Source organism: Micromesistius poutassou (genome assembly GCF_964030765.1).
Source record: "Micromesistius poutassou genome assembly, chromosome: 20".
Taxonomy (NCBI): Eukaryota; Metazoa; Chordata; class Actinopteri; order Gadiformes; family Gadidae; genus Micromesistius; species Micromesistius poutassou.
Window position 1 is genome coordinate 7,048,522 of NC_140290.1, and position 22,153 is coordinate 7,070,674.

At 44.8% G+C, this 22,153-nt stretch overlaps 1 protein-coding gene across 4 annotated transcripts in view; it reads left to right on the top strand.

Annotated features, from left to right (window-relative positions):
• The window catches only part of ptk2aa (protein tyrosine kinase 2aa), a 57,566-nt gene that overhangs the window by 16,585 nt on the left and 18,828 nt on the right, over window positions 1-22,153 (top strand). For 3 of the 4 annotated variants that reach the window (XM_084484490.1, XM_084484491.1, XM_084484492.1), the window contains 12 exons: window positions 2,595-2,842; window positions 4,329-4,498; window positions 5,651-5,738; window positions 6,249-6,328; window positions 6,868-6,930; window positions 8,619-8,673; window positions 14,599-14,739; window positions 15,017-15,094; window positions 15,547-15,654; window positions 16,327-16,444; window positions 17,223-17,253; window positions 18,592-18,656. In XM_084484490.1, coding sequence (XP_084340616.1) covers window positions 2,636-2,842; window positions 4,329-4,498; window positions 5,651-5,738; window positions 6,249-6,328; window positions 6,868-6,930; window positions 8,619-8,673; window positions 14,599-14,739; window positions 15,017-15,094; window positions 15,547-15,654; window positions 16,327-16,444; window positions 17,223-17,253; window positions 18,592-18,656 — 1,204 coding nt within the window. In that variant the 5' untranslated portion in view covers window positions 2,595-2,635. Of the gene's footprint in view, window positions 1-2,594; window positions 2,843-4,328; window positions 4,499-5,650; window positions 5,739-6,248; window positions 6,329-6,867; window positions 6,931-8,618; window positions 8,674-14,598; window positions 14,740-15,016; window positions 15,095-15,546; window positions 15,655-16,326; window positions 16,445-17,222; window positions 17,254-18,591; window positions 18,657-19,447; window positions 19,520-22,153 lie in introns of all 4 variants that reach the window. The other variant, XM_084484489.1, reaches the window with a different exon arrangement.

Here is a 22,153-nt window from a genome sequence, read left to right on the forward strand (position 1 = left end):
AGCTGTGAGCCCGGACGACCAGGAACCAACCCGAACCGTCACCGTGTTCCCCTTTAGCCACCGCGTAATTAGAACTTCCAAGAGGGACGACCACCCGACGTTTCCATGACGACAACCTGCATAACAATAACCGCAAGAGTTTTTTTTTTTTCTCCCACCGGAGCGACCTAAAGCCAACTTCTAATCCACTCGGTGTGTGTGTGTGTGTGTTTGGCACGAGAGATTGACATCAGAACAGAGATGAAGGGGGACATAGCAGAGAGCGCGACGGCCCGATGATAGGGAGGGAGAGAGAGAGAGAGAGAGAGAGAGAGATGAGGTGGTCCTCTTCCTGAGGTTTGTTATGTTAGCCTCCGCTATCGCAAGATGTAACGGACACGCACACGCAAGTTCTCTCCTTCGGAGCTCTGTTGTCCCGCCTCTACTTTTTTCAGCTTTCTTTTAAGTATTCTAAAACTTTTTTTTGGCTACAGGGTGGGGGGGGGAACACTAGATCGGCTTAATTTATTTCCAGCTGACCAATGGTCTTTCTCCTCGCTGCTGCCGAGTCCTTTTTCTGCTGCATCAGAGCACTCTGTTCTCTCTGAGCACTCTGTTCTCTCTGAGCACTCTGCTCTCTCTCAGCACTCTGCTCTCTCTCAGCACTGTTCTTCAGTATCCGAGAAACGGGATGGAACAATGGCATTGGAACCATCGCCACGGTTACCTTTCTAAGCCCTTCTGCTGAGCGTGAGCGATGGCGCGCACTTGGCTGTCCTCGGAAACGTTCAGAGGGTGGAAATAACTTTTGTGCGTCTGGTATCTGGTTCAACACGCATTCAAGACGACCCCTGGAGACCACTCGACGTATGGAAGCAGGACATCGACGCGGCGACCGGTGAATGCGTGACACGTGCGAACACGGCGTGCGTGTGTGTGTGTTCGACTTTGAATGAGACCATCTGTGGTCGTGTCATAATGCGTGGTGGCGGGGAGACCCCCGGGTCTGTGTCTGCCCTCGGACAGACGGACAGACAGAGGACGGACAGGCTGGCATGCGTATCCATGGACACCAGCGGCTGTAGCCCGTTCCCCATGTGCTGGGATAGAGGAGGTACGCATGGGGCTTGGTTACCTGGTTTGGGTTGTCTCTGTGGGCGTTGTGGGGGCCACCTAGTATCTTATGCAGACACACACACACACACACACACACACACACACACACATACACACACACACACACACACACACACACACACACACACACACACACACACACACACACACACGTGCACGCACGCATGCACCCACGCACCCACCCACACAAAGAGAGAAGCGCTGAATGACTTGATGACTGCTTGCGTTGATTACACTTTCGCTTCTGCTTGTTTAAAGCACATTTCATTTCACAATGTCAATCAGCCACTGTAGAATCTCTCACCACAGACCACTATAGAGAATCAAGGGTTGTAAACTCTTCTGTATGAGTCAAGAAACATGGAATGGTTCAAAGTGGTTAAGTATATTTGAGAAATGTGATTCCATTTGGAATATAGCCAAACTAATTATGAGGCAAAAGTGTGTGTGTGTGTGTGTGTGTGTGTGTGTGTGTGTGTGTGTGTGTGTGTGTGTGTGTGTGTGTGTGTGTGTGTGTGTGTGTGTGTGTGTGTGTGTGTGTGTGTGTGTGTGTGTGTGTGTGTGTACGAAAATCTGTAAATACTGTTGACCTTCTGCCAGCCGTTGAATCTTTGATCTGTTTCAGTCTCCTCTTCTCCCCCGGCCGCTGCCTCCCACGGGGTCCCAGCGGTCTTTACTCCCGGCCCTGTAGAGGCGCACCTGCGTGTGCAATGTGCGTCGGGTTTCCTTCTCCGGCTCAGGTGTAATTACCTGCTGAAGCGTATCGACTTTCCTCTAATAGCCAAGAAAGGGAGGAAGACGAAGGAGGGGAGGGGGAGACGGTGGTGAATGGCTTTCTCTCTCTGGAGCTCTCCCGGGAGACCGAGCAATCTTGAATCCTTTACATTTTGCAATGCGCTACGCGGGTATAGCATGTTCTCTTTTTAACACCTTGTGCGCTAGAATCCCCAGATTGTGCTATTTGTCAGGCGACACACTCCTTCGCCCTCCCCAGTGTGTGTGTGTGTGTTCTTGCAGTCAGGAGGACATGTGATCGTGTGTTGAGAACCTCTGCATGATCACGTCGTCATGCGGGACAAAGCCGAACTGTGCATCGGTGCCTTGTTACCGAGCCACACTATAGTGGGCGCCTTTAACCAAAGGGGCTGGCAGTCATTTGAGAATGCAGGTTAGAAAGCAGGTACGGGCGTCTCAAGGAAGCTCACAGGTTAAGCTTGGTCGGTCGGAGATTAAACCCTGAACCTGTCGGCTGGCAATCGAACACCCTTAACATGACTGTTTGCTGTTTTATCTAAAGTGACCCAAAAAAAAACCACAATAAAAGGAAACGTCATTAACGGTAAATGGTAAAATGGACTGCTGTGGACGTCAGGGATCAAACCCAGTACCTCGCCCGAACCACCACACGCCCATTCCTCTCCCCTCTATCCACGCGTCGCCCGACCTTAACCCTCTGTGTGTCCCTCCTTTCATCCCAGAATATGACCGACACCTAGCGACGGTATCGTCAGGGAAGACCATGGCGACGGCCTACCTGGAGCCCAGCCTCAACCACGCCCTGCTGGCCGGCGCCAAGTCCCGGCTGAGCGCGGGGGGGTCGGAGCGCGCGATCGCGGGCGGCTCGGTGGAGAGGGTGCTGAAAGTCTTCCACCACTTTGAGTCCAACACGGACGTGCACAGCAGCTGGTCGTCCAACATCCGATACGGAGACGCCACCGATGTCCGGGTGAGTTCACGCACACGCGCGGGACGTTTTAAAACACACACACACACACACACACACACACGTTGGGAAGTCAACTGCAATTGATTGCACCCAAGGGTGCTGGGATGGGGTTCAACTGGGACCTTTCCTCCTATGGGTAAACACATGTAGGTATACACATAAATTGGTTGAGCTATTTGGGTCAGGTCACGAGCACAATTTTTCATAACTCTTTGTTTTCAGTTTATTTGTATGAGGCTGGTGAAACTGAGGTTTCGCAAAACGATAACACCGTGACCACACTTTACACATGGCGATTGTCTGTCCACAAAACCTACAAACAATGGCAGAGTACCGGTGTGTTTGCGTTGAGTTTAATTGCATGTTTACCAGTCAACCTAGCGTAGCTTTATCATAACACTGACATACTGTGTTGTTGTTGAAAAAGCCCATCAATGCCACTGCTTCTCCTAATCTTCTTCTGTGGTGTTTGGCATGGGAGTTTTACCGCCAACTATTGGCCTGGCATGCTTATGTGATTGTTTATTGATTATTTCTTGCAATCTCTTTTGGACGATTGGAAGATATTTACTTAAACACCGTTGATGTGGACATAATTGTTTTTTTTGAACAAGGCCGGAATGGATTCAAATTGAATGCCACAAGCTACTTCTGTGTTTAACCGGCTATGACAGCAATGTGAAAGTGTGATGGACAGCCTTGGAGCGATGCTTTTCCTTCAGCTTTGCAACCTTCTCGTGCCATTGAAACCCATGCTTGCCGTGTTGTTGAGGCTATGGGCAGGGTGTTGAGTCTGGGCCTCTGCAGTAGTGGAATAGTTTGGCTTTTGTCGGTCGTCCTCAGTCAAGCATGGTGTGAGTGTTATGCCAGCACATACACTCAGCCCTCAGGTGTGTGTGTGTGTGTGTGTGTGTGTGTGTGTGTGTGTGTGTGTGTGTGTGTGTGTGTGTGTGTGTGTGTGTGTGTGTGTGTGTGTGTGTGTGTGTGTGTGTGTGTGTGTGTGTGTGTGTGTGTGTGTGTGTGTGTGGATGGATGGGCTGTTAGATGTTTGATTCAGACATGGATGTCCATATCTGTACCACTCTGTCCCTTCTTCCTCCTCTCCTCCCCTGTCCTCTCTGCCTCTTCCTCTCCTCTGTTTGGGTCGGACCCCCAGTCCATTCCCCACGCAAAGGTTCTGCAGGGGGCATTTGTTTCTTTATGTGTGTGTCTATTTTCTATCTCGATTATGTTTAGGCTGACATTGCTTGGTTGTGTACGACTGTCAGGGACAGACAGACACACACATCAAGACCATGCCATCGTAGCCCAATGTGAAATAACACGGTGAAGAACATGGTTAATTGTCAGTTGAGGCAATGCTTTGGTCTTTTTTTGTGTACGAATTGCGTTGGGGAAGTTATCTCTGCATTTTGCATACAAAGGTACGGAAAAATGTAATTTAGGTTAGAAAACATTGTTAAAATTATGTTTTCTGTTTTTTTAGGGAATCATCCAGAAGATTCTGGACATCCACAAAGTGCGCTGGACGGCCTGCTTCGGCCTGCGCCTCACCAACAGCCAATCAGCAGACGAGGTCCACTGGCTCCACCCAGACCTGGGCGTGTCCCACGTCAGAGAGAACTACGAACAGCCCCAGCCACAGGAAGAGTGGAGGTGAGACATCTGAGGAGTCCGACGTTAGTCTAAAAAAAGCTGTTGTAGGTATGGTAAGATTGTGGCATAGCTCCCGGGGACGTTGTGATGTCATCCCCCTCAATCCCGTCGTCCAATCAGCACAAAGTTGGCGACTTCTTTATAAACTAAGTGGTTGAAGATGCTTGCTGTTCGTATTGTCCTATACAGGTTTAGTTCATATCATTATATTTTTGTATAAATAAGAGAGTAATTAATCAATCCTTTATATTTTCACGTGAATAAAATGATAAAATCGATGGAAAATGTGTTTTAAATGTGTTTTCAAATAGGAACTACAAAAAATATTGAGATGTAGAATCTATATTTATATATACATAAGTGTCCACTGTGCTTCAGTTGCTCTGTGCGGAGCACAACCAATAAGTCAAGACTCGTAATATATTCAATTCCCTTTTTCAAGACTTAGTAGGCAGTAAATCTGCAGTCAGTTCCTAGTATACGTGTCTACTGCTCAGCTCTGCTATTGTAGACCTTTTGTACTCTCTGGCGCTAGGTGATTTAGCACCAGGACTCGAGCACCATACCAAAGCCGGTCCGACCACACCTGCCGTATGGCGGGCAGGGGGTCTTTGTGTAGTTAAGTGTGGCGACACCGCCTTCTGCCTGGGTTTGGTTAGTGGGTTAAGTTAGTGTGTGTATGTATTATATGTGCTATTCATATAGAGGTGGGCTTTTGGTCTTAATGCTATTGTTGGGCCGAGAGACCTTTTGGACCTCAGGGATAAAGAGAGAGAGAAAAGAGCAGATGCTTTCTTTGTGTGGCTGAGTCAACAACTCTGTGTCTCTGAGCGCTGCTTGGGCCGGGGCCGTCAGCCCACAGCCTTGTTTGTTGTGGTATCGTGGTGGTATCATAGTCTTGAAATTATGATATGTAAATAAATACAAAGGGCAGTTTTGGTGATGAAAATAATTATGATTTTAGATAGAGATTGAAATTGTTGAAATATAATATTTATCTGTAATTGTAAATATAACTGTGCTTGTATAATTCTATATGTTTATAAAACATCAATGTAATTATACTCTGGATTGTTCGGGGTAAGATATATGTATTTGTAGGTCGGAGAATCTATATTGAAATGGTGACCTCTACCTCCCTTCCTTGTGCAGATATGAGCTGAGGATCAGATATCTCCCTAAGGGCTTCCTGCAGCAGTTCAATGAAGACAAGACCACACTCAATTACTTCTACCAACAGGTACACACACACACACACACACACACACACACACACACACACACACACACACACACACACACACACACACACACACACACACACACACACACACACACACACACACACACACACACACACACACACACAAATGTCTGATTGATGGCTTTGTATGCTACTGATGAAAACTGAAGCTGTGAGTGATTAGGGATCAGGGTCAGCTGGTGTCAATGTTTACTCAGCGACTACAATGATTGGGCTTTATCACAATGCATCATGGGTAAAGTAAACAAATATCTCTTATGAGAAGCGCTGTGGCAGTTTCAAACACAACAATGATGAATTGTTTCACGATCAGTTTTGACCAACAATGACCAAAACACCAACACCATTACTACCATAACAATCATACTGCTATACTTGAAAAATGGAGGCATTGAGAGTTACTGCGATGTGATGTCAAGATGGTCTACCCTGCCTTACATATATTTATTCATGTATTTCTGCCTTTGTGTGTGTGTGTGTGGTCAGGTAAAGAACGACTATATGACTGAGAAAGGGGATCAGGTAGACCAGGATGTAGCTCTGAAGCTGGGCTGTCTGGAGATCAGGTATGAAACAAAGTCACTCACCTGCTGTCCTTCATCTCGGCTATTAACATGATCTCCATCCCACCGCATGGACACTGATATGTGCATTTATCTCCATCAGCCGACAGCACAAACAGTAGTTTGAAAATGATGCCTATTATTCGGGAAGAATGCCTTATGCTTTAACATGAGTCTGTGAAACTAAACCTGGACTCAAAGCGATATTTCACCCCTTTTTGCCTGTTGGGCGTGGCATCCCCTTACACACCGTCTAATACATGTAAGGAACAACCTACCAATATGTATGACCCTCTGTTGTTTATGAAGTGATACATTTTTGACCTCTTTTTTTTTGACCATTTTTCACTAAAACTGTCTTATCTATTGAAATGTGTTAGAAGCATATTTTCCAATTCAAGTCTCGGCTTTTTGTCTTATACATTGGCATTAACCCACTCGAATCCTCACGGTCGACTGCATGTTATGAACTTTGGGTTGAACCTCCCTTGACTCAGGCTGACCCGGTCTCCTGTTCATCTTTTGGTTTGGTTTTCCTACAGGAGGTTCTTTCGGGAGATGAGGGGGAATGCTCTGGATAAGAAGTCCAACTATGAGCTACTGGAGTGAGTATCTGTCCCTCAAACAGCTCATGTGTGTTGCCGTGTTTAGCTCCCATTGTATGGTACAAAATAAAGATTTTCTTGCCTAGATGTACTACTAATCGCCGCAACACCAACAGAATACAATTTCAAACCATGAGAATTTCTTCGACGCAACGAGAGTTTAGAGCAAAAGGAATATTATAACGTTTTTTTTCTTTTGTTGTTGCTGAAAGACTGAATATTAAATCTCAACCTGAAAAACAAACTGTGAGCTTATCGCTCTCCGCCAAAACCAGCATTTTTTATTCTAAAATGCTATTTTGGGACATAGGTCGGAAAATGAAAGGGAAAAATACATTCAATTATTTACGCAATGCGTTAACAGTTGCATTAGAAATCATACATTGATTTGTATGAATGCTTAATATATTCACCCATTCATTAGCTATTTAGAGGCAATTCTTTCCCTCTTTAATAATAATACATTTTATGTGTTAAAAAAAAAAGTTATTACATAACTTTTCATTCAAGTAATCTCAATTTTAAAGTGCTATATAGGGGCTAAAACAGAACATACAAGTAGGACTAAAAGATGATAATGCTGACTGAAACACCAACTAGGACTAACCAAATACCATCCTATATAATAAGGTCTTCAGTAGAGTTTGCTCATTAGATAAACGCTTGCTATTGGATGTCAATGGGGCCCATTAAGAGGCTGGCTCCCTAACGCGATTCTCCACTAACGATGTTAAATGCTAATGAGCGTCCCCTGTCCATACCGAGAGTCTGTCTATCAGCCCTAACGAGCTTTTCCTGTCAGCAGACGGCCCCTTGTCATCTCGATCTATGGCTGCTCTCTGGAACTTTCCCTTCTTTCTCTCCCTCTCTTCCACCCTCCTTTGTCCCCTTGGTCTGTTTATTTGTCTGCCTCTCTCTCTTTCTCTCTCTCTCTCTCTCTCGCTCTCTCTGTTAATTGCATCAATATGGTACACCATGGTTGTTTGAGGCCAACTGAGAGTCGAAGAGTAGGGCACTGTTATTCTAGGCATATTTTTCCTCCCATGATTTATACCTAAGCATTATTTATATCACCGCCTCGTTAAGTTTACCACTTTATGGACTGAGGTAAGTCATTAGTGCTGCGGTTGAGCATCTTTTTCTCCTCTTACTCTCTTTCTCCTTCTCTCCCGCTCCTTTTCTCTCTCCCTCCCACTCCTTTCTCTCTCCCTCCCTCTCCTTTTCTCCCCCTCTCTCCTTCCCTCTCCTTTTCTCTCTCTTCCTCCCTCTCCTTTTATCTCTCCCTCTCTCTCTCCCTCCCTCTCCTTTTTTCTCTCCCCTCCTTTTCTCTCCCTCCCTCCCTCTCTTTTTTTCTCTCCCCTCTCCTTTTCTCTCTCCCCCTCCCTCTCTTTTCTCTCTAACCCTCCCTCTTCTTTTCTCTCTAACCCTCCCTCTTCTTTTCTCTCCCTCCCTCCCTCTCCTTTTTTCTCCATCCCTCTCCTTTTCTCTCCCTTGGATAGTGTTGGTATGCTGGAGCACATCCCATGAGTGTCTTGTCTGATTGAGCCATTAACATTCTTTACTGTGATTATGTTGTTTGACAGAACTTGGTGACATTGCTCGCAATTGATGTTGCTTTACGAGCATGAGAAAATACCATATTTGTGTGACGACAATTTTCTTTTTTATTTGTTCTTCCCCGACTATAGAAAGGACGTGGGTTTGAGACGTTTCTTTCCCAAGAATCTGCTGGATTCGGTCAAGGTGAGGTGAAAATCTGTCCCACAGTTGAACAGAGACATTTTCTCTCTAACCGGAGCAACTGGGTATTTCCTCTTTTGTTTCCAAAGTTTAATCTGATTCATCAGGCCAGACCCATCATCGTTGAATCATATACAAAATTATGTGGTTTAAACGCTTGAAGACAATCAATCTGCTTATCAGGTTTTCCCACAGCAGTCTGTAGGCACAGAGCCGGGCCTCCGCTAAATGACAGACCGCTTCTCCAAAGGATTTAACTATATGGTGGCAATGTGCGCGTCCTTTCTGTCAGCTTCTGTATTCAATTTGACAGAAAATATGGGTTGTGTTTAGCCTTATATACTATCATATGAGGTGGATAGTGTTGGTGGAGGCTTTAACAACCACATGTTTCTATAGAGGTGTTGTGTCTGTATGGATAGATAGCTCGGTACTTTATTCATATAAAAGGAAAATAAAATAAAACATAAAAATACACAATAGTAAAAATAATTATATTATAATTATTTTTAACAATTAAGTAAGTGACAATAGAAAAAACAATACACATTTGGTTGGTTTGATTGGTACTTTATTCATATAAAGGGAAAATAAAATAAAACATAAAAATACACAATAGTAAAAATAATTATATTATAATTATTTTTAACAATTAAGTAAGTGACAATAGAAAAAACAATACACATGTTTCAAAAAATGTAAAAACAAAATTGATACCAAAAGCCATTGCGGTGGCTTTTGATTTACATAGTAGGTTAGGTTACTTGTATTAAAACATGTGGCTGTGGGAACTTGCAGGCTCATGATGAGGTGAATCTACCTCGAGTACATTCATCAAGTCTTTATGTACAGAATAGGGTTAGCGTTGTAATATTCACCCTAGTGTTCATTCATAATTTGCGGCCCCCCTTTCGGTAGAGGACGAGCCCACATAGTAAATCCCAGTTGTTATCACCCCATTTTGTTAGAAAATATCATGATGTATAGCAGAATGCAATGAAACACAAACCCCAACGTTAATTATTCTGTCTCTAGAGCTTCTTTCCTTGTTCCAGACGTGTGTGTGTGTGTGTGTGTGTGTGTGTGTGTGTGTGTGTGTGTGTGTGTGTGTGTGTGTGTGTGTGTGTGTGTGTGTGTGTGTGTGTGTGTGTGTGTGTGTGTGTGTGTGTGATTTGTCTTGGTGGAATGTGTGTCTGTGTGTGCATGAGTGTGTGAATAGAAAATCTAGCCTGAGTCAGTGATAAATTTACGGCACGTGTGTGTGTGTGTGTGTGTGTGTGTGTGTGTGTGTGTGTGTGTGTGTGTGTGTGTGTGTGTGTGTGTGTGTGTGTGTGTGTGTGTGTGTGTGTGTGTGTGTGTGTGTGTGTGTGTGTGTGTGTGTGTGTGTGAATAAGGGGCCCAGTGACCTGAAAAGGTCTGGTGTCACCAGGCGAGTAGACAGATGGGTGTGTGTTCCAGTGTGTGTGCTGGGTTCTCTAAGATTACTGACTCCTACCACTCCTCTCGCCTCTTACTCCTCCAGTGTTTCAATCACTCCTCACCTCCTCCTCCACTCTTCCTCACCTCAGGGTGTCTCATATATGTTTGGTTGGATCGCTGGGGGTACACACCTTTTTATTCTGTGTCACTGGACTTGAACTTACACACACACACACACACACACACACACACACACACACACACACACACACACACACACACACACACACACACACATACAGAGAGGCCGGAGCAGATGGCTGTGGCAGTAAACATTGATTGATGGTAGTCGGTGGCTGAAATGTTTTAATGACTCTATGAGTCTATTCATGTTGGTGGGGAGGGTGGGGGGGGGCGGTGACCACAATAGACCCGAGGTGCCTTTATAGACGGGCATTTAACATCCATCAATACACAGGCAGAGATGAACACGTGCATGCATGTTCACCCATGCACACACAGTTAATAAGCATAGTTTTGCTTTGGGTTTCTTTGGGTTTCGAGTGGCAGTGATGATTGAGTGTATAAATACACAAGATGAATAATGAATGAATTGCTTCCTGTGGGAGAGGGAATGCGGCTGGTTAATAATTGATAGGATGTGCGTAAGTAGAGGTTAAGTGCGAATGAACTTCATTGCTTTTCCGATTGATAGAGTGTGCTGTGAGTCCTCTGTGTTAATTCAACAGCATCAAGGGGACCACGCTACAATCTGCCAGTGTTGCTGAACACCAGCTTTGGCACTCCTAGGGGGAATATGTAACGAGGAATGTATATGATACTGAACAGGGAATGAAATGGATGCAAACATGTAGAACTAGGGAGCCAGTGGTTCACTAAAGGATTTGGTTTTAGTTACATATTAATCGATACAAATGTTATTTTCATTGCCGCTCCTACCATACTGGAACAAACACAGCAAGCACATCAGCTGTCGGTTCAGACTGCAGTGTCATTGGAGCAGCCCAGGTGACGTCATGTGGGACAGCGCAGCGGCACATGGGTCTTTGTTATCTCAAGAACGCAGGGGTCCCCATTGATCGCCATAGTGATCTGCCTGTCGTCGAGGTAGTTCGGTCGTCACGGCGATTGAGGAGCGAGATAGTGACCCGCCTGCCCCTCCAGGATGGGTGGAAACCACATGCTGGCTTTATCTTTGTGTGTGTGTGTGTGTGTGTGTGTGTGTGTGTGTGTGTGTGTGTGTGTGTGTGTGTGTGTGTGTGTGTGTGTGTGTGTGTGTGTGTGTGTGTGTGTGTGTGTGTGTGTGTGTGTGTGTGTGTGTAATTTTAGGGGATTACATCAATGATCCCATCAAGAGTAAACACACACGCATGTGAAGGGCCCTCGTCCATGCCCTATTTTGCGCTCTGTGTGCACGCAACATATATGCATATGTATGATTGAAAGTTGTAAAGGATTAACTATTTACCAAGGGAACAGCAAATGAATTCGTCCGTGATTCCAGAATGTTGTGCACTCGGGGCCATTCGGGGGCTCCCTGTGGCGTCCATGATGGCTCTAATGGCTCTCATCCCACCCTGTGTAACAACGGCCCCCTGGGGGGACCGGCCTCTTCACCGGGGCCCCATTCTTCTTCTTCTATGGTTCAGTGAAAGGCGCGCCCATCAGCGAAGTGTGCGAGTCACACAGTCAGACACCGGACCCGGGCAGACCCCCTGTGTCCAGCGTTTCACCCCAGGCTGATGTCTGAGCTCACGGGGGGTTTCTTGGGTGGACTGGGTCGGTTAAGGAGGTTTGGACGGCCTGGGGTTACATCGTTAGGATGGACAGCGTAGTGCGGCACAGATGGGTCGGGAAATGGCTGAAAACAACAGCATTGACTATTAGTTGGAAAATATACCTTTTCATCTTTTTTTATTGTATATCTGTCCACAGACACATTGAGGAAATTCATAGATAGAAGAAATATACATAAAGACAGACCCTCGCAGATACCCACACACACACACACACACACACACACACACACACACACACACACACACACACACTCTGAGCTGACTTAAAGGTGCAATGTGATTCATTTAGTGCCATCTAGTGGTGAATGGCAAACATGAATGACCCACCAGCTCCCCCCTCTTTCTAACGATGTAGGAGAAGCTACGGTGTCCTGTACTGCACTGTCAGGTGCCAGTAGGTTCTTCCGAAATGAGGTCATAGTCGTCTACGGCAGTAGCAAAATGTCAAGTATTGATTTTCTTTAATCGATTCATATATCGTATTTGATTATTAAGTCTGTAAAACTACAGGTCTTAGCTTACAATAATATTGCGATTATGATTCAAGATTAAAAAATCATCTTCTGGGCTACTGTAGACACATGGCGGTACAATGTGTGGATGAGGACCAGCTCCCTACCATATAAAGGGCTCATGGTAGCGACTACACCACAACAATATTGTGTCGTGATTATACACTAATTAAACATACTTATGAGTCTTATATTCTATTTCCGCCAAGTCTGTATTCCGTGATGCTACTTGATTCTTCACACTGCGTCTTTAAGGAGTGTGTCCTAAACTTCATATCACTAGAGCGTGGCCAGCACCCTTAGATAACCGCTAGCCACAGTCTGTCTTTCCTCAGCCCGGGGGACGGGACCAGTGGGCGGCAGCCAGGACCCTGAGCTAACCGTTAGCCACGGCTAGCTCCAGTCTGTCAGCACTCAGCCCCAGGACAAGATCACTGGCTGGCAGCCAGGACCCTGAGCTAACCGTTAGCCACCCCTAGTGACAGTCTGTGCCCTGTATCCTAGTGCTGCTCTGCTCCGGGCTGTGACCAAATATAGATGCACGTCTTCCTTGTTTAATCCACTGTCATAGGTCACATATAAACAATTGAATGAGTCACTGTGGTCGGTTAAATAAATATTCTACTTATCTAATTAAATTAATTTATATCCCGGATTGCCAGTAGCTTTCAGACATGTCTGTGGGATAAAAACTGGCGTAAAAAAGTCTTTTAGGCCTCTCTCGTAAAGCCTGTTCTGTAATGTCTGTAAATCTTCTGTAATCTCTTATTTTAATCTATATATCTGCCGCTGGTTTTCTTTGGTAACACTCTGCCCTACGCTTGTTTTATCTTTGGGTATTTCTCTGGCCCTGCTTGAAAAATGTGTTTGATAATATTATGAGTGACCTAGAATTTTAGATTATTCGAATCGTCGATAGAAAGGCATTTAGTCGCAAGGTCGTTGATCAATCAACTGCTGGCCAGAAAAAAGTTGTTGGATGGTTCTTGTGTGTATAGTTATTTGGGCCAGTGTGTCTGTTTGGGGACAAACATTGCCGGTCCGAGTTGTAATCCAACTGTGATTTGATTTCATTACATCTACTTTTCCCTCTGTGTGTAAATGAGGAAATTCTTGGAAGTATGATGGATTAGGAAGGATTACAGAGGAGACACACACACTCACTTTCACTCTCTCACACACGCACACACGCACGCACGACTATATAGTATATATATTGCAGTATTATACGGTCTCATTCCATTTGAGCTGTAATATGTATGTTGTTAAATGTGCCCAGGTATTACATTGATAGGAACAGTTGGACAATTTAAATGTGGTCCTTTTCTAGTCAAGCATCGACATCCCATTCATTGAACTTACATCAATATTGAATCATAAATGCCTCTTCCTCAATCAAAAATGTGATTATTTGTGATTCAAATCCTTGAATCACAAATACTAACTCAAATGTACATCATTTCCAATAAATCCTCCACTAAGTAGGCTCAACAGTGGTGTAGCTGCTCTGCAATATTGTGCCAGTTGACTCTTGATCGATAGTACCCAGCCCTGCATTGAGTGTTTAAGGGACTAACAGACAATAGTATTGATCCCTCCGTATTGAGTTAAACCGGCAACTCTGCTTAAATCACGTGTTACGATCGATTTGATTGGAGCCCGGGTGGGTGTTAGCCCGTCAATATCATCCATCTCCCTGTGGCTGTCACGACCATGGGTCTCGCCTCCCTCTGTTTCTCTCCCCTCCGTCTCTGTCTCCCTTTTTCTGCCAGCCATGCGACTAAACATATCCCCATCCCCATCCTCTCTGAATACCATATTGGTTCATTGTTGTTTGTGTGTGATTTATGAATGAGTAGGTCGATGTTGAGTTCATCTGGTCAACGTTGTGTCATTGGTTTGTTCCTTACTGTGTGTGCATTTGCATTCATCAATGTTGTTAGGACTGGGATTAGGAAAGGTCGAACGTGAGCATTTTTCCTGGGAGGCTGGTTAGTGTATTAGTGACACGGTTGTTTATCCTCCAACCAAAAGCTACTGGGTTCGATGCCCAATGTCTCCGACCTTCATGTAGGCACCCTTGAGCAAGATGCCCGAACTCCAAACCCGCTCCTTCATAACATGTATCTGTTAAATGGCTCAGGAAGTCCATTGACTCTCTTGTCTCTTCTTCGTAGGCCAAGACCCTTCGTAAGTTGATCCAGCAGACGTTCAAGCAGGTGGCCAACCTCAACGACGAGCAGAGCATCATGAAGTTCCTGGAGATCCTGTCCCCTGTCTACCGCTATGACAAGGAGTGCTTCAAATGCGCCCTGGGGGTAGGTCTCGCCAGGTCACCTCCTAAGCTTCTCATTCATGTAAAGGCTTCCCTACAGGGCTAAATCGATTTTTATGTGTAGTATAAGGGTGACCCCTACTGGCGAGATCTGGTACAGCACACATACATATATATATATATATATATATATATATATATAGACTTATGGTGAGCTGTTCTCGGAAGCGGGGCACTGACGACGCTAATGGGTTTGGCTGCAGAACCTGAGAGTCCGTTTGTCTGGTGGTTATTAAATGGCGTCTCTCTCCCGGTTACAGCTCAGCTGGGTGATCCAGGTGGAGCTCGCCATCGGGCCGGAGGAGGGCATCAGCTACCTCACCGACAAGGGCTCTACGGTCAGCTCCCGCGCACGCACGCACACACACACACACACACATAATAAAACACACAAACGCACGCACACAATAAGACATACACACAATAAGACACTCACACACACACAGGCACATGCACGAACACACACACGAACGGGCGCAAACACTTGCATGCACAAAATAACACACACAATAATAACGAGCAAATTAGGAGGACCCCCGACAGTCACAGAGAAAGAATTATCCGTTTGATGTGATATATTTAGAAGGTAGGTATTTATATAAACAACACACACACAGACAGAGAGACACAGTCAGAGACACACACACAGACACACAGACAGACAGACAGACAGACAGACAGAGTACTCTCAGCAAATAATCTTTCTATAGTATACATAAGCACTTTGTTAATATGCATACAGTAATGTTGCCATCCGGTCTGATTCACCTTATGTTGTTGTCCTTCGTAGCCGACCCATCTAGCGAACTTCACTCAGGTCCAGTCCATCCAGTACTCTGCCATGGAGGAGAAGGACCGCAAGGGCATGTTGCAGGTCAACGTGGCAGGAGCTGCCGAGGTAACACACTCACTCACTCACTCACTCACTCACTCACTCACTCACTCACTCACTCACTCACTCACAATTATAATGATCTAGAATCATCTAGCTTATTTTTCACATTTCACACCTGCGTGGCTCGGATTGAAAAGTGAAATGATTTGAACGAGTGCACCCTCGGGTTTGCTCGGTGACTGCCCTCAATATATTTCAGAGGTTTCTAACATTTTATATGTGTGTGCCTGGAGTAGAGGGAGTAGGGGTGTGCATAGGGATGGAATTTGGCCCAACATTGGTCAAATCCTAGGGGCCAACATTGTCCTTCATAGAGAGTCCTAGGGGCCAACATTGTCCTTCATAGAGAGTCCTAGGGGCCAACTTTGTCCCTACATAGAGAATCCTGCAGCCATTATCTTCCCTTCATAGAGAGTCCTAGGGCCCAACATTGTCCCTTCATAGAGGGTAGCAAAGGAAGGGCCAGCGATGAAGTTGCTACATACTGCCAAGGCTGTAGTTGTAGAGTCCTTTGGTACAGTGTGTGTGTGTGTGTGTGTGTGTGTGTGTGTGTGTGTGAGATGGAGAGAGAGCGTGTTTAGTTACAATGGATCATTGTAACATTGCTTACCCTCTGATGTCACTATTGTGTGTGTCTGTGTGTGTCTGTGTGTGTGTGTGTGTGCGTTTGTACAGCCTCTCACAGTGACGACGGCATCGCTGACGATGGCAGAAAACATGGCAGACTTGATCGATGGCTACTGTCGGCTTGTCTCCATGGAAACCCATTCCTTCATCGTCAGAGTCCAGAAAGGTGAGCAGCAGTGATCATCTTGTATTTATTATGTACAAATATGTCAAACAGAATATACATGCCCCTGCGTGCTCGTCTCCAGCAAAGACTGTACTTCCTGCGTAGACTCAGGGTGTTTGGTGTCAACCAGAGAGTTATGTTCTCATTTTATCAGGCTGTGCTAGAGAGTATTCTGAGGTATGGGATGTCTGCTTGGTACGGTAACCTTTCTGTCCAGCTGAAATCAAAAATTGGGCGCCTGATTCAATCGGCTATGAAGGTGATGGGGAGGTCTGAAAAGCTCCCCATGCAGTCCATCTTTGAGCAGTCTGTGCTCAGACAAGCTGAAAAAATCTTGTCTGACCAGACACATATTCTGCACACAGAATACCAGCTTCTACCATCAGGTAGACGCGTCAGAGTCCCCACTTGCAGGCTGAACTGTTTTAGAAATGTGCCCACCTCAATTAAGATCTTAAGATGCCCCCAGGACCAAATAAACTGTGCAACTATACTATTCATGACCCATGGTATAATACAGTGGGCGAGGGAGGGTTTGGGTGGGTGTGTATGTCTCTTGTATACTGTGTATATGTGGCCTGGGGCCTATATGTATGTATTGTCTGTACCTGTACTGTTATTATTGTAAAGCAGCTTTATATGACAGCATGGAGTCATAGTGTTGTTTTTCTAAAATAGTTTTTTTGCTATTAAAGTAGTCTATGTGTATCTGTGTAAAATAATGTTGCTGTACTGTATAGTTTATAGAATCTGAATCCCAATTTTTTCTGTCCACTAGAGGGCGAGAGAGCACTGCCTTCCATCCCAAAGTAAGCACCTTCTTCATCTCGTGTGTGTGTGTGTGTGTGTGTGTGTGTGTGTGTGTGTGTGTGTGTGTGTGTGTGTGTGTGTGTGTGTGTGTGTGTGTGTGTGTGTGTGTGTGTGTGTGTGTGTGTGTGTGTGTGTGTGTGTGTGTGTGTGTGTGTGTGTGAAGATAAAGATGATGATGATAATCATGTGATGATGTCGCCAAGCCTGAGGGAACAAACAATCGGTTTCAATGCCCTTTTAATCTGCGACTCAACAATCAAAGCCTCCCTTTCTTTAATATTTAATAGATGCCGTGCGGTTGCATTGCATCGTTTGTCTCTGATTATTTAGAGTTATTGTGTCACAGCAGCAGATGTCTAAACCACAAACGTGTTTTCATGGGGAGCTCTAATTGAAGGAAAGAAACGGTTATCACAAAACTGTTGCACACGCCGGGACTGTTTTTTGAATCCTAAGGGAGCAAGACTGGGTCACACTTTGCGCTTTTAATTTGAAAAAGATTTGTGGGCAGTGCTTGGTTGTTTCCAAGAGGGGGCAATAAAGATGCTTTTAGAAATGAATTATGCGAATATCACATATTTCATTGGATGGCCGTCTTCCCTTCTAGAATCAATTATTTAGATTCATATCTGGTGATAACTCAAAATTAAAAACTGTGTCTCCCGTGCTCTTTATTTAACACGTTCCCTCTTTATCATTCTCTCAGTCTTTGCCCCTCTCTCTCTGGTCAAATAAGGAGATAAGTTCAGCAGCCAGATTTTTTCCATTCAAGTTTTTTTATACACTTGGAACAGTCTCCTCCCACTCTTCCGTGACTCTCTCTCTCTCTCTCTCTCTCTCTCTCTCCCTCTCCCTCTCCCTCTCTCTCTCTCTCTCTCTCTCTCTCTGCTATAGAGCAGAGAGCGGTGATGGAAAGATAGTAGTTCACTAGACTGTAAACTGGGCTAGCTGTTAGCAGAGGAACAGCACAGTCAAGGAGCGAGTGCAGCGGGTTACATGTGTGTTAGCGCGTTGATTTGGCTGTGTGTGTCTGTTGGCGAACCCCTGGATCTTACAAATCAGAGATATTTTTTTATTGATGGCATCACGTTTTGAAATGCCAATAGGTATGTTGTTTAATTGTTGTGTGTTGCTATTGTCTACGTTTTTTGCTCAAGTTTGATTATTGTTTGAGAAGTGACCCTTGGGTGTCTGTTGCATCTAATCTAATATTTTCTCAACTTTCTCTTTCTCTCCCTCCTCTCTTCCTCCCATCCCTTGTCCTCCCCTTCTCTCTATCTCCTCTCCTCTCCTCTATTCTCTCTTTTTTTCCTCTTTCTCTTTCTCTCACCCCCCAGACTGTCCAACAGTGAGAAGAAACTTGAGGCGGTGAAAAGTGGAGTGAGAACCATCTCAGTCTCCGGTAGGAAAACAACGCACACTCACAGATACACACACACACACACACACACACACACATACTCTCACAGATATACAGTAACACTCACACTCACACTCACACACACACTCACAGATATACAGTGACACACACACACACACACACACACACACACACACACACACACACACACAGCTGGCTCCTATGTCAACAACTGGAGTGAGACCCCTCCATTGTTTGCTTCTATGTAGGAGTTTAATATTGGCTGAAGCCAGGGAATTCTTGACCATATTAAAAGTTAATTGAACACTCACACCCCCTCACACACAGTCTTATCAGTGCCAGTCTTTTCCGTTTGTGTCACTCTTTCTTCCTGTCTCAATCTTTCCTCGTCCTAACTTTTTTTTTTCTTGTTGACTGCAGCATTTCTGTCTTTTTTTCTTAGTAGTTATTCACTACTTTTGCTCATAGTGGGACATTTATGTATGTTTGTCTCTCTCTCTCGTTTTCTGTGTGTGTGTGTGTCCCTTTCTCTCACGCTGTCTCCGTAAGTTGCTCTTTGTCTGTCATTCTCTCTATATATTGCTCTTCTATTCTCTTTCTCTCCCTCTCTGTCTCTCTTTCTGTGTCTTACTGTTCAAAATATGTTCCATGTTGCACTCTCCTGTTCTCCTCCAATACCTCCCCCTTTTCTCCTCCAACTCCTGATCTCCCTCCGGCCCTCCACCATTCACTTTGTCTTCCTCTCCTTCTGTCGTACACCAACTCTCCGCTTCGCTCTCCTGTCTGATTGGCTGAGGACTCGGTGACCTCAGCTCCCGCTAAGCCAACCAAAGTGCGGCGTTTCCACCTCCCGTTTGTCTTCTGTTCCGATTCGCCACCCAAGGGTATCCTCGGCTCTGATTGGCTGGTCAACAGAGGAGTTCATCCAATAAATGAAGGGGTCAAACATAGAAGGTCCACATTTTGAGTAGCATGTGACTTTTTGATTTTGCGACTTATAACACGAATTTCCGAAAAAGGTTGTTCTTAAAGACATTCCTATTTGGTTGAATTGATACGGAAGCACCTTTATTTTTTTTTGGTGCCCATCGCGCAAACAAAAAGTTTGGATATAATAGTTTTAGAAATACACCCTTTTTCAAGAATGCCTGTAATCCATTTACATTAAAATGTTATCTTTAAGTTCTTGATTTTGAGGATGAGCTCCACTGTTAATTGTTTGATTACTTGCTGAATGCATGACTGATTCTTATTGTGACTTGGATAAACAGATTATTAAACACTCCACAGAAACACATATTGAATATTAGCACTCCACAGAAACACATATAGAATATAAATGCGCCACATAAACATATATGGAAATAATCTCTCTAGACTAATGGTGACCTTAACTGGTGTTGTCATGGCGTTTAACCAAACCATGTCTCAATATGGCTGAGTAAGTGTGTGATTATAATCATAGTCACTTTTTACCATCAAAATGAAGTGCCATAGTTCGTCCATCCAGTCCCAAAATACACCCACAAGAAAAATACACATTTCACTTAATTTTTTGAGAGACTTTTCTTCTTTGTAAACATATCTGGATGCACCACATAAACATATATGGAATATAATCTCTCTAGACTAATGGTGACCTTAACTGGTGTTGTCATGGCATTTTACCAAACCATGTCTCAATATGGCTGAGTAAGTGTGTGATTATAATCATAGTCACTTTTTACTATCAAAATGAAGTGCCATAGTTCGTCCATCCAGTCCCAAAATACACCCACAAGAAAAATACACATTTCACTTAATTTTTTGAGAGACTTTTCTTCTTTGTAAACATATCTGGATTCCAGCACAATCATTCACAGAGCAGAATGACTCCTAGTCGCAGGGACACAGTCCATATAAACATAGTAATCACATTTTTTACAGCCACCATGGCTGGCCCTAATGTATTCTATAGTATTCAGTGTAGGTTGCCTCATTCACATCAGTAGATGTAGGTAAAGCCCACTGCTTTGTGTGTGAGACTGGGAACTGGCCACCGATGCTGCAGTGAGCCACCTGTGGATTAACAAACACCACTCCTGCTGTTCATGACTCAAGCAGACCTCCAGCTGAGCTCTGAAATGAAAGATGGCAGCTGGTGATCTCACACACACACACACACACACACACACACACACACACACACACACACACACACACACACACACACACACCTATGCATACACAGACCTATGCATACACAGACATATAGACACACAGATAGATGGACACGCACACATACAAACACACACCGATGCACACATATTCTGTATACACACCCTATCCCGGGAGATATGCCAGCTGTCTGTGGCGTCTACTGGATACTGTCAGCGCTTCAGTCATGGGATGGATCAGGACGCCAGGTGGCTTGCATTGGGAAACGAATGCAGAGACAACATATATAAATCAATACTGACTCATCTCAGCGACAGAGACAATACATGCTCTATAATGGGGGATAGATCACCAGCTAAACATCCTGTGTGTTCAATGGGAAAGTTTGTTGGCACGTATCGTTTCATTCTTGCCTCACCCAGCCAGATCCCAGGAGTGATTCGTCTGTTCAGTGTCTATTTATTACATTACAGAACATGTGAAGCGTATTATTATTACAAATTCCCATCTGGGATCAATCTTAACTTATTACCCTGTGCTGCTCCACACTTCCAAATACCACACAATAGCCCTACTCTATGCCTAATCCAACTGTTAGACACGGTGGACTTTATTATTTTTAACTGGAGGCTAACGTAAACCCTGGCAAAGGAACGGTTCCCCACTCTGGCTGATGTTCCACATTGAGAAACAAATGTTCTGGATTAGCACTATTGGCAGGTATCTGTAATGGGGGAGCACAGAGGAACATAGAAGAACTTCAGTCAGTTGCCTAGTGGTTCATTCCACGTCTCTCTCTCTTAAAGCCTTAAACCTGAACACCAGGCTGTTGGCCGGCCTAGTGTTCCTGCTGCTACTGCTGCTGCTACAGCTGCCCTCCCAGCTGTGGAGGTAGCGTCAGCATGCTAACTTCATCTGCCTGTGCCGCACGCTATGCTATGCTACGTCCACCTTAACATCCACCGCAGTGCTTTTTTGTAAAGAGATATTTACTGCTTACAGCATGGCACATTCAAGAGGTGCACTCCGGAGCCCGTCCCAGGATTAGCCCTTCACAGGCTTAAGCACCCAAGGGGTCTCTGGTCAGCCCTGCACTGTATCTTGGAGTTTGAACTAACCAGCTTGCTTATGCACTTTGATCCCACAGCCAAACTGCTGGATTGCATCTTCATCGTTTTTTAATTTCCTCTTGGCTGAACATGAGCTAACTTATCATCTTCTGCCTCTCCCTCCTCTTCTCCTCCTCTTCCCCTTTTCTTCCTACGTGTTTTCCTCTCATCCTCCACCTCTTTCTCTCTCTCTCTATTCTCTCCGCCTCTCTCTTCCTCTATCCATTCCTCTCTCCCTCGCTCTCTCTCTAT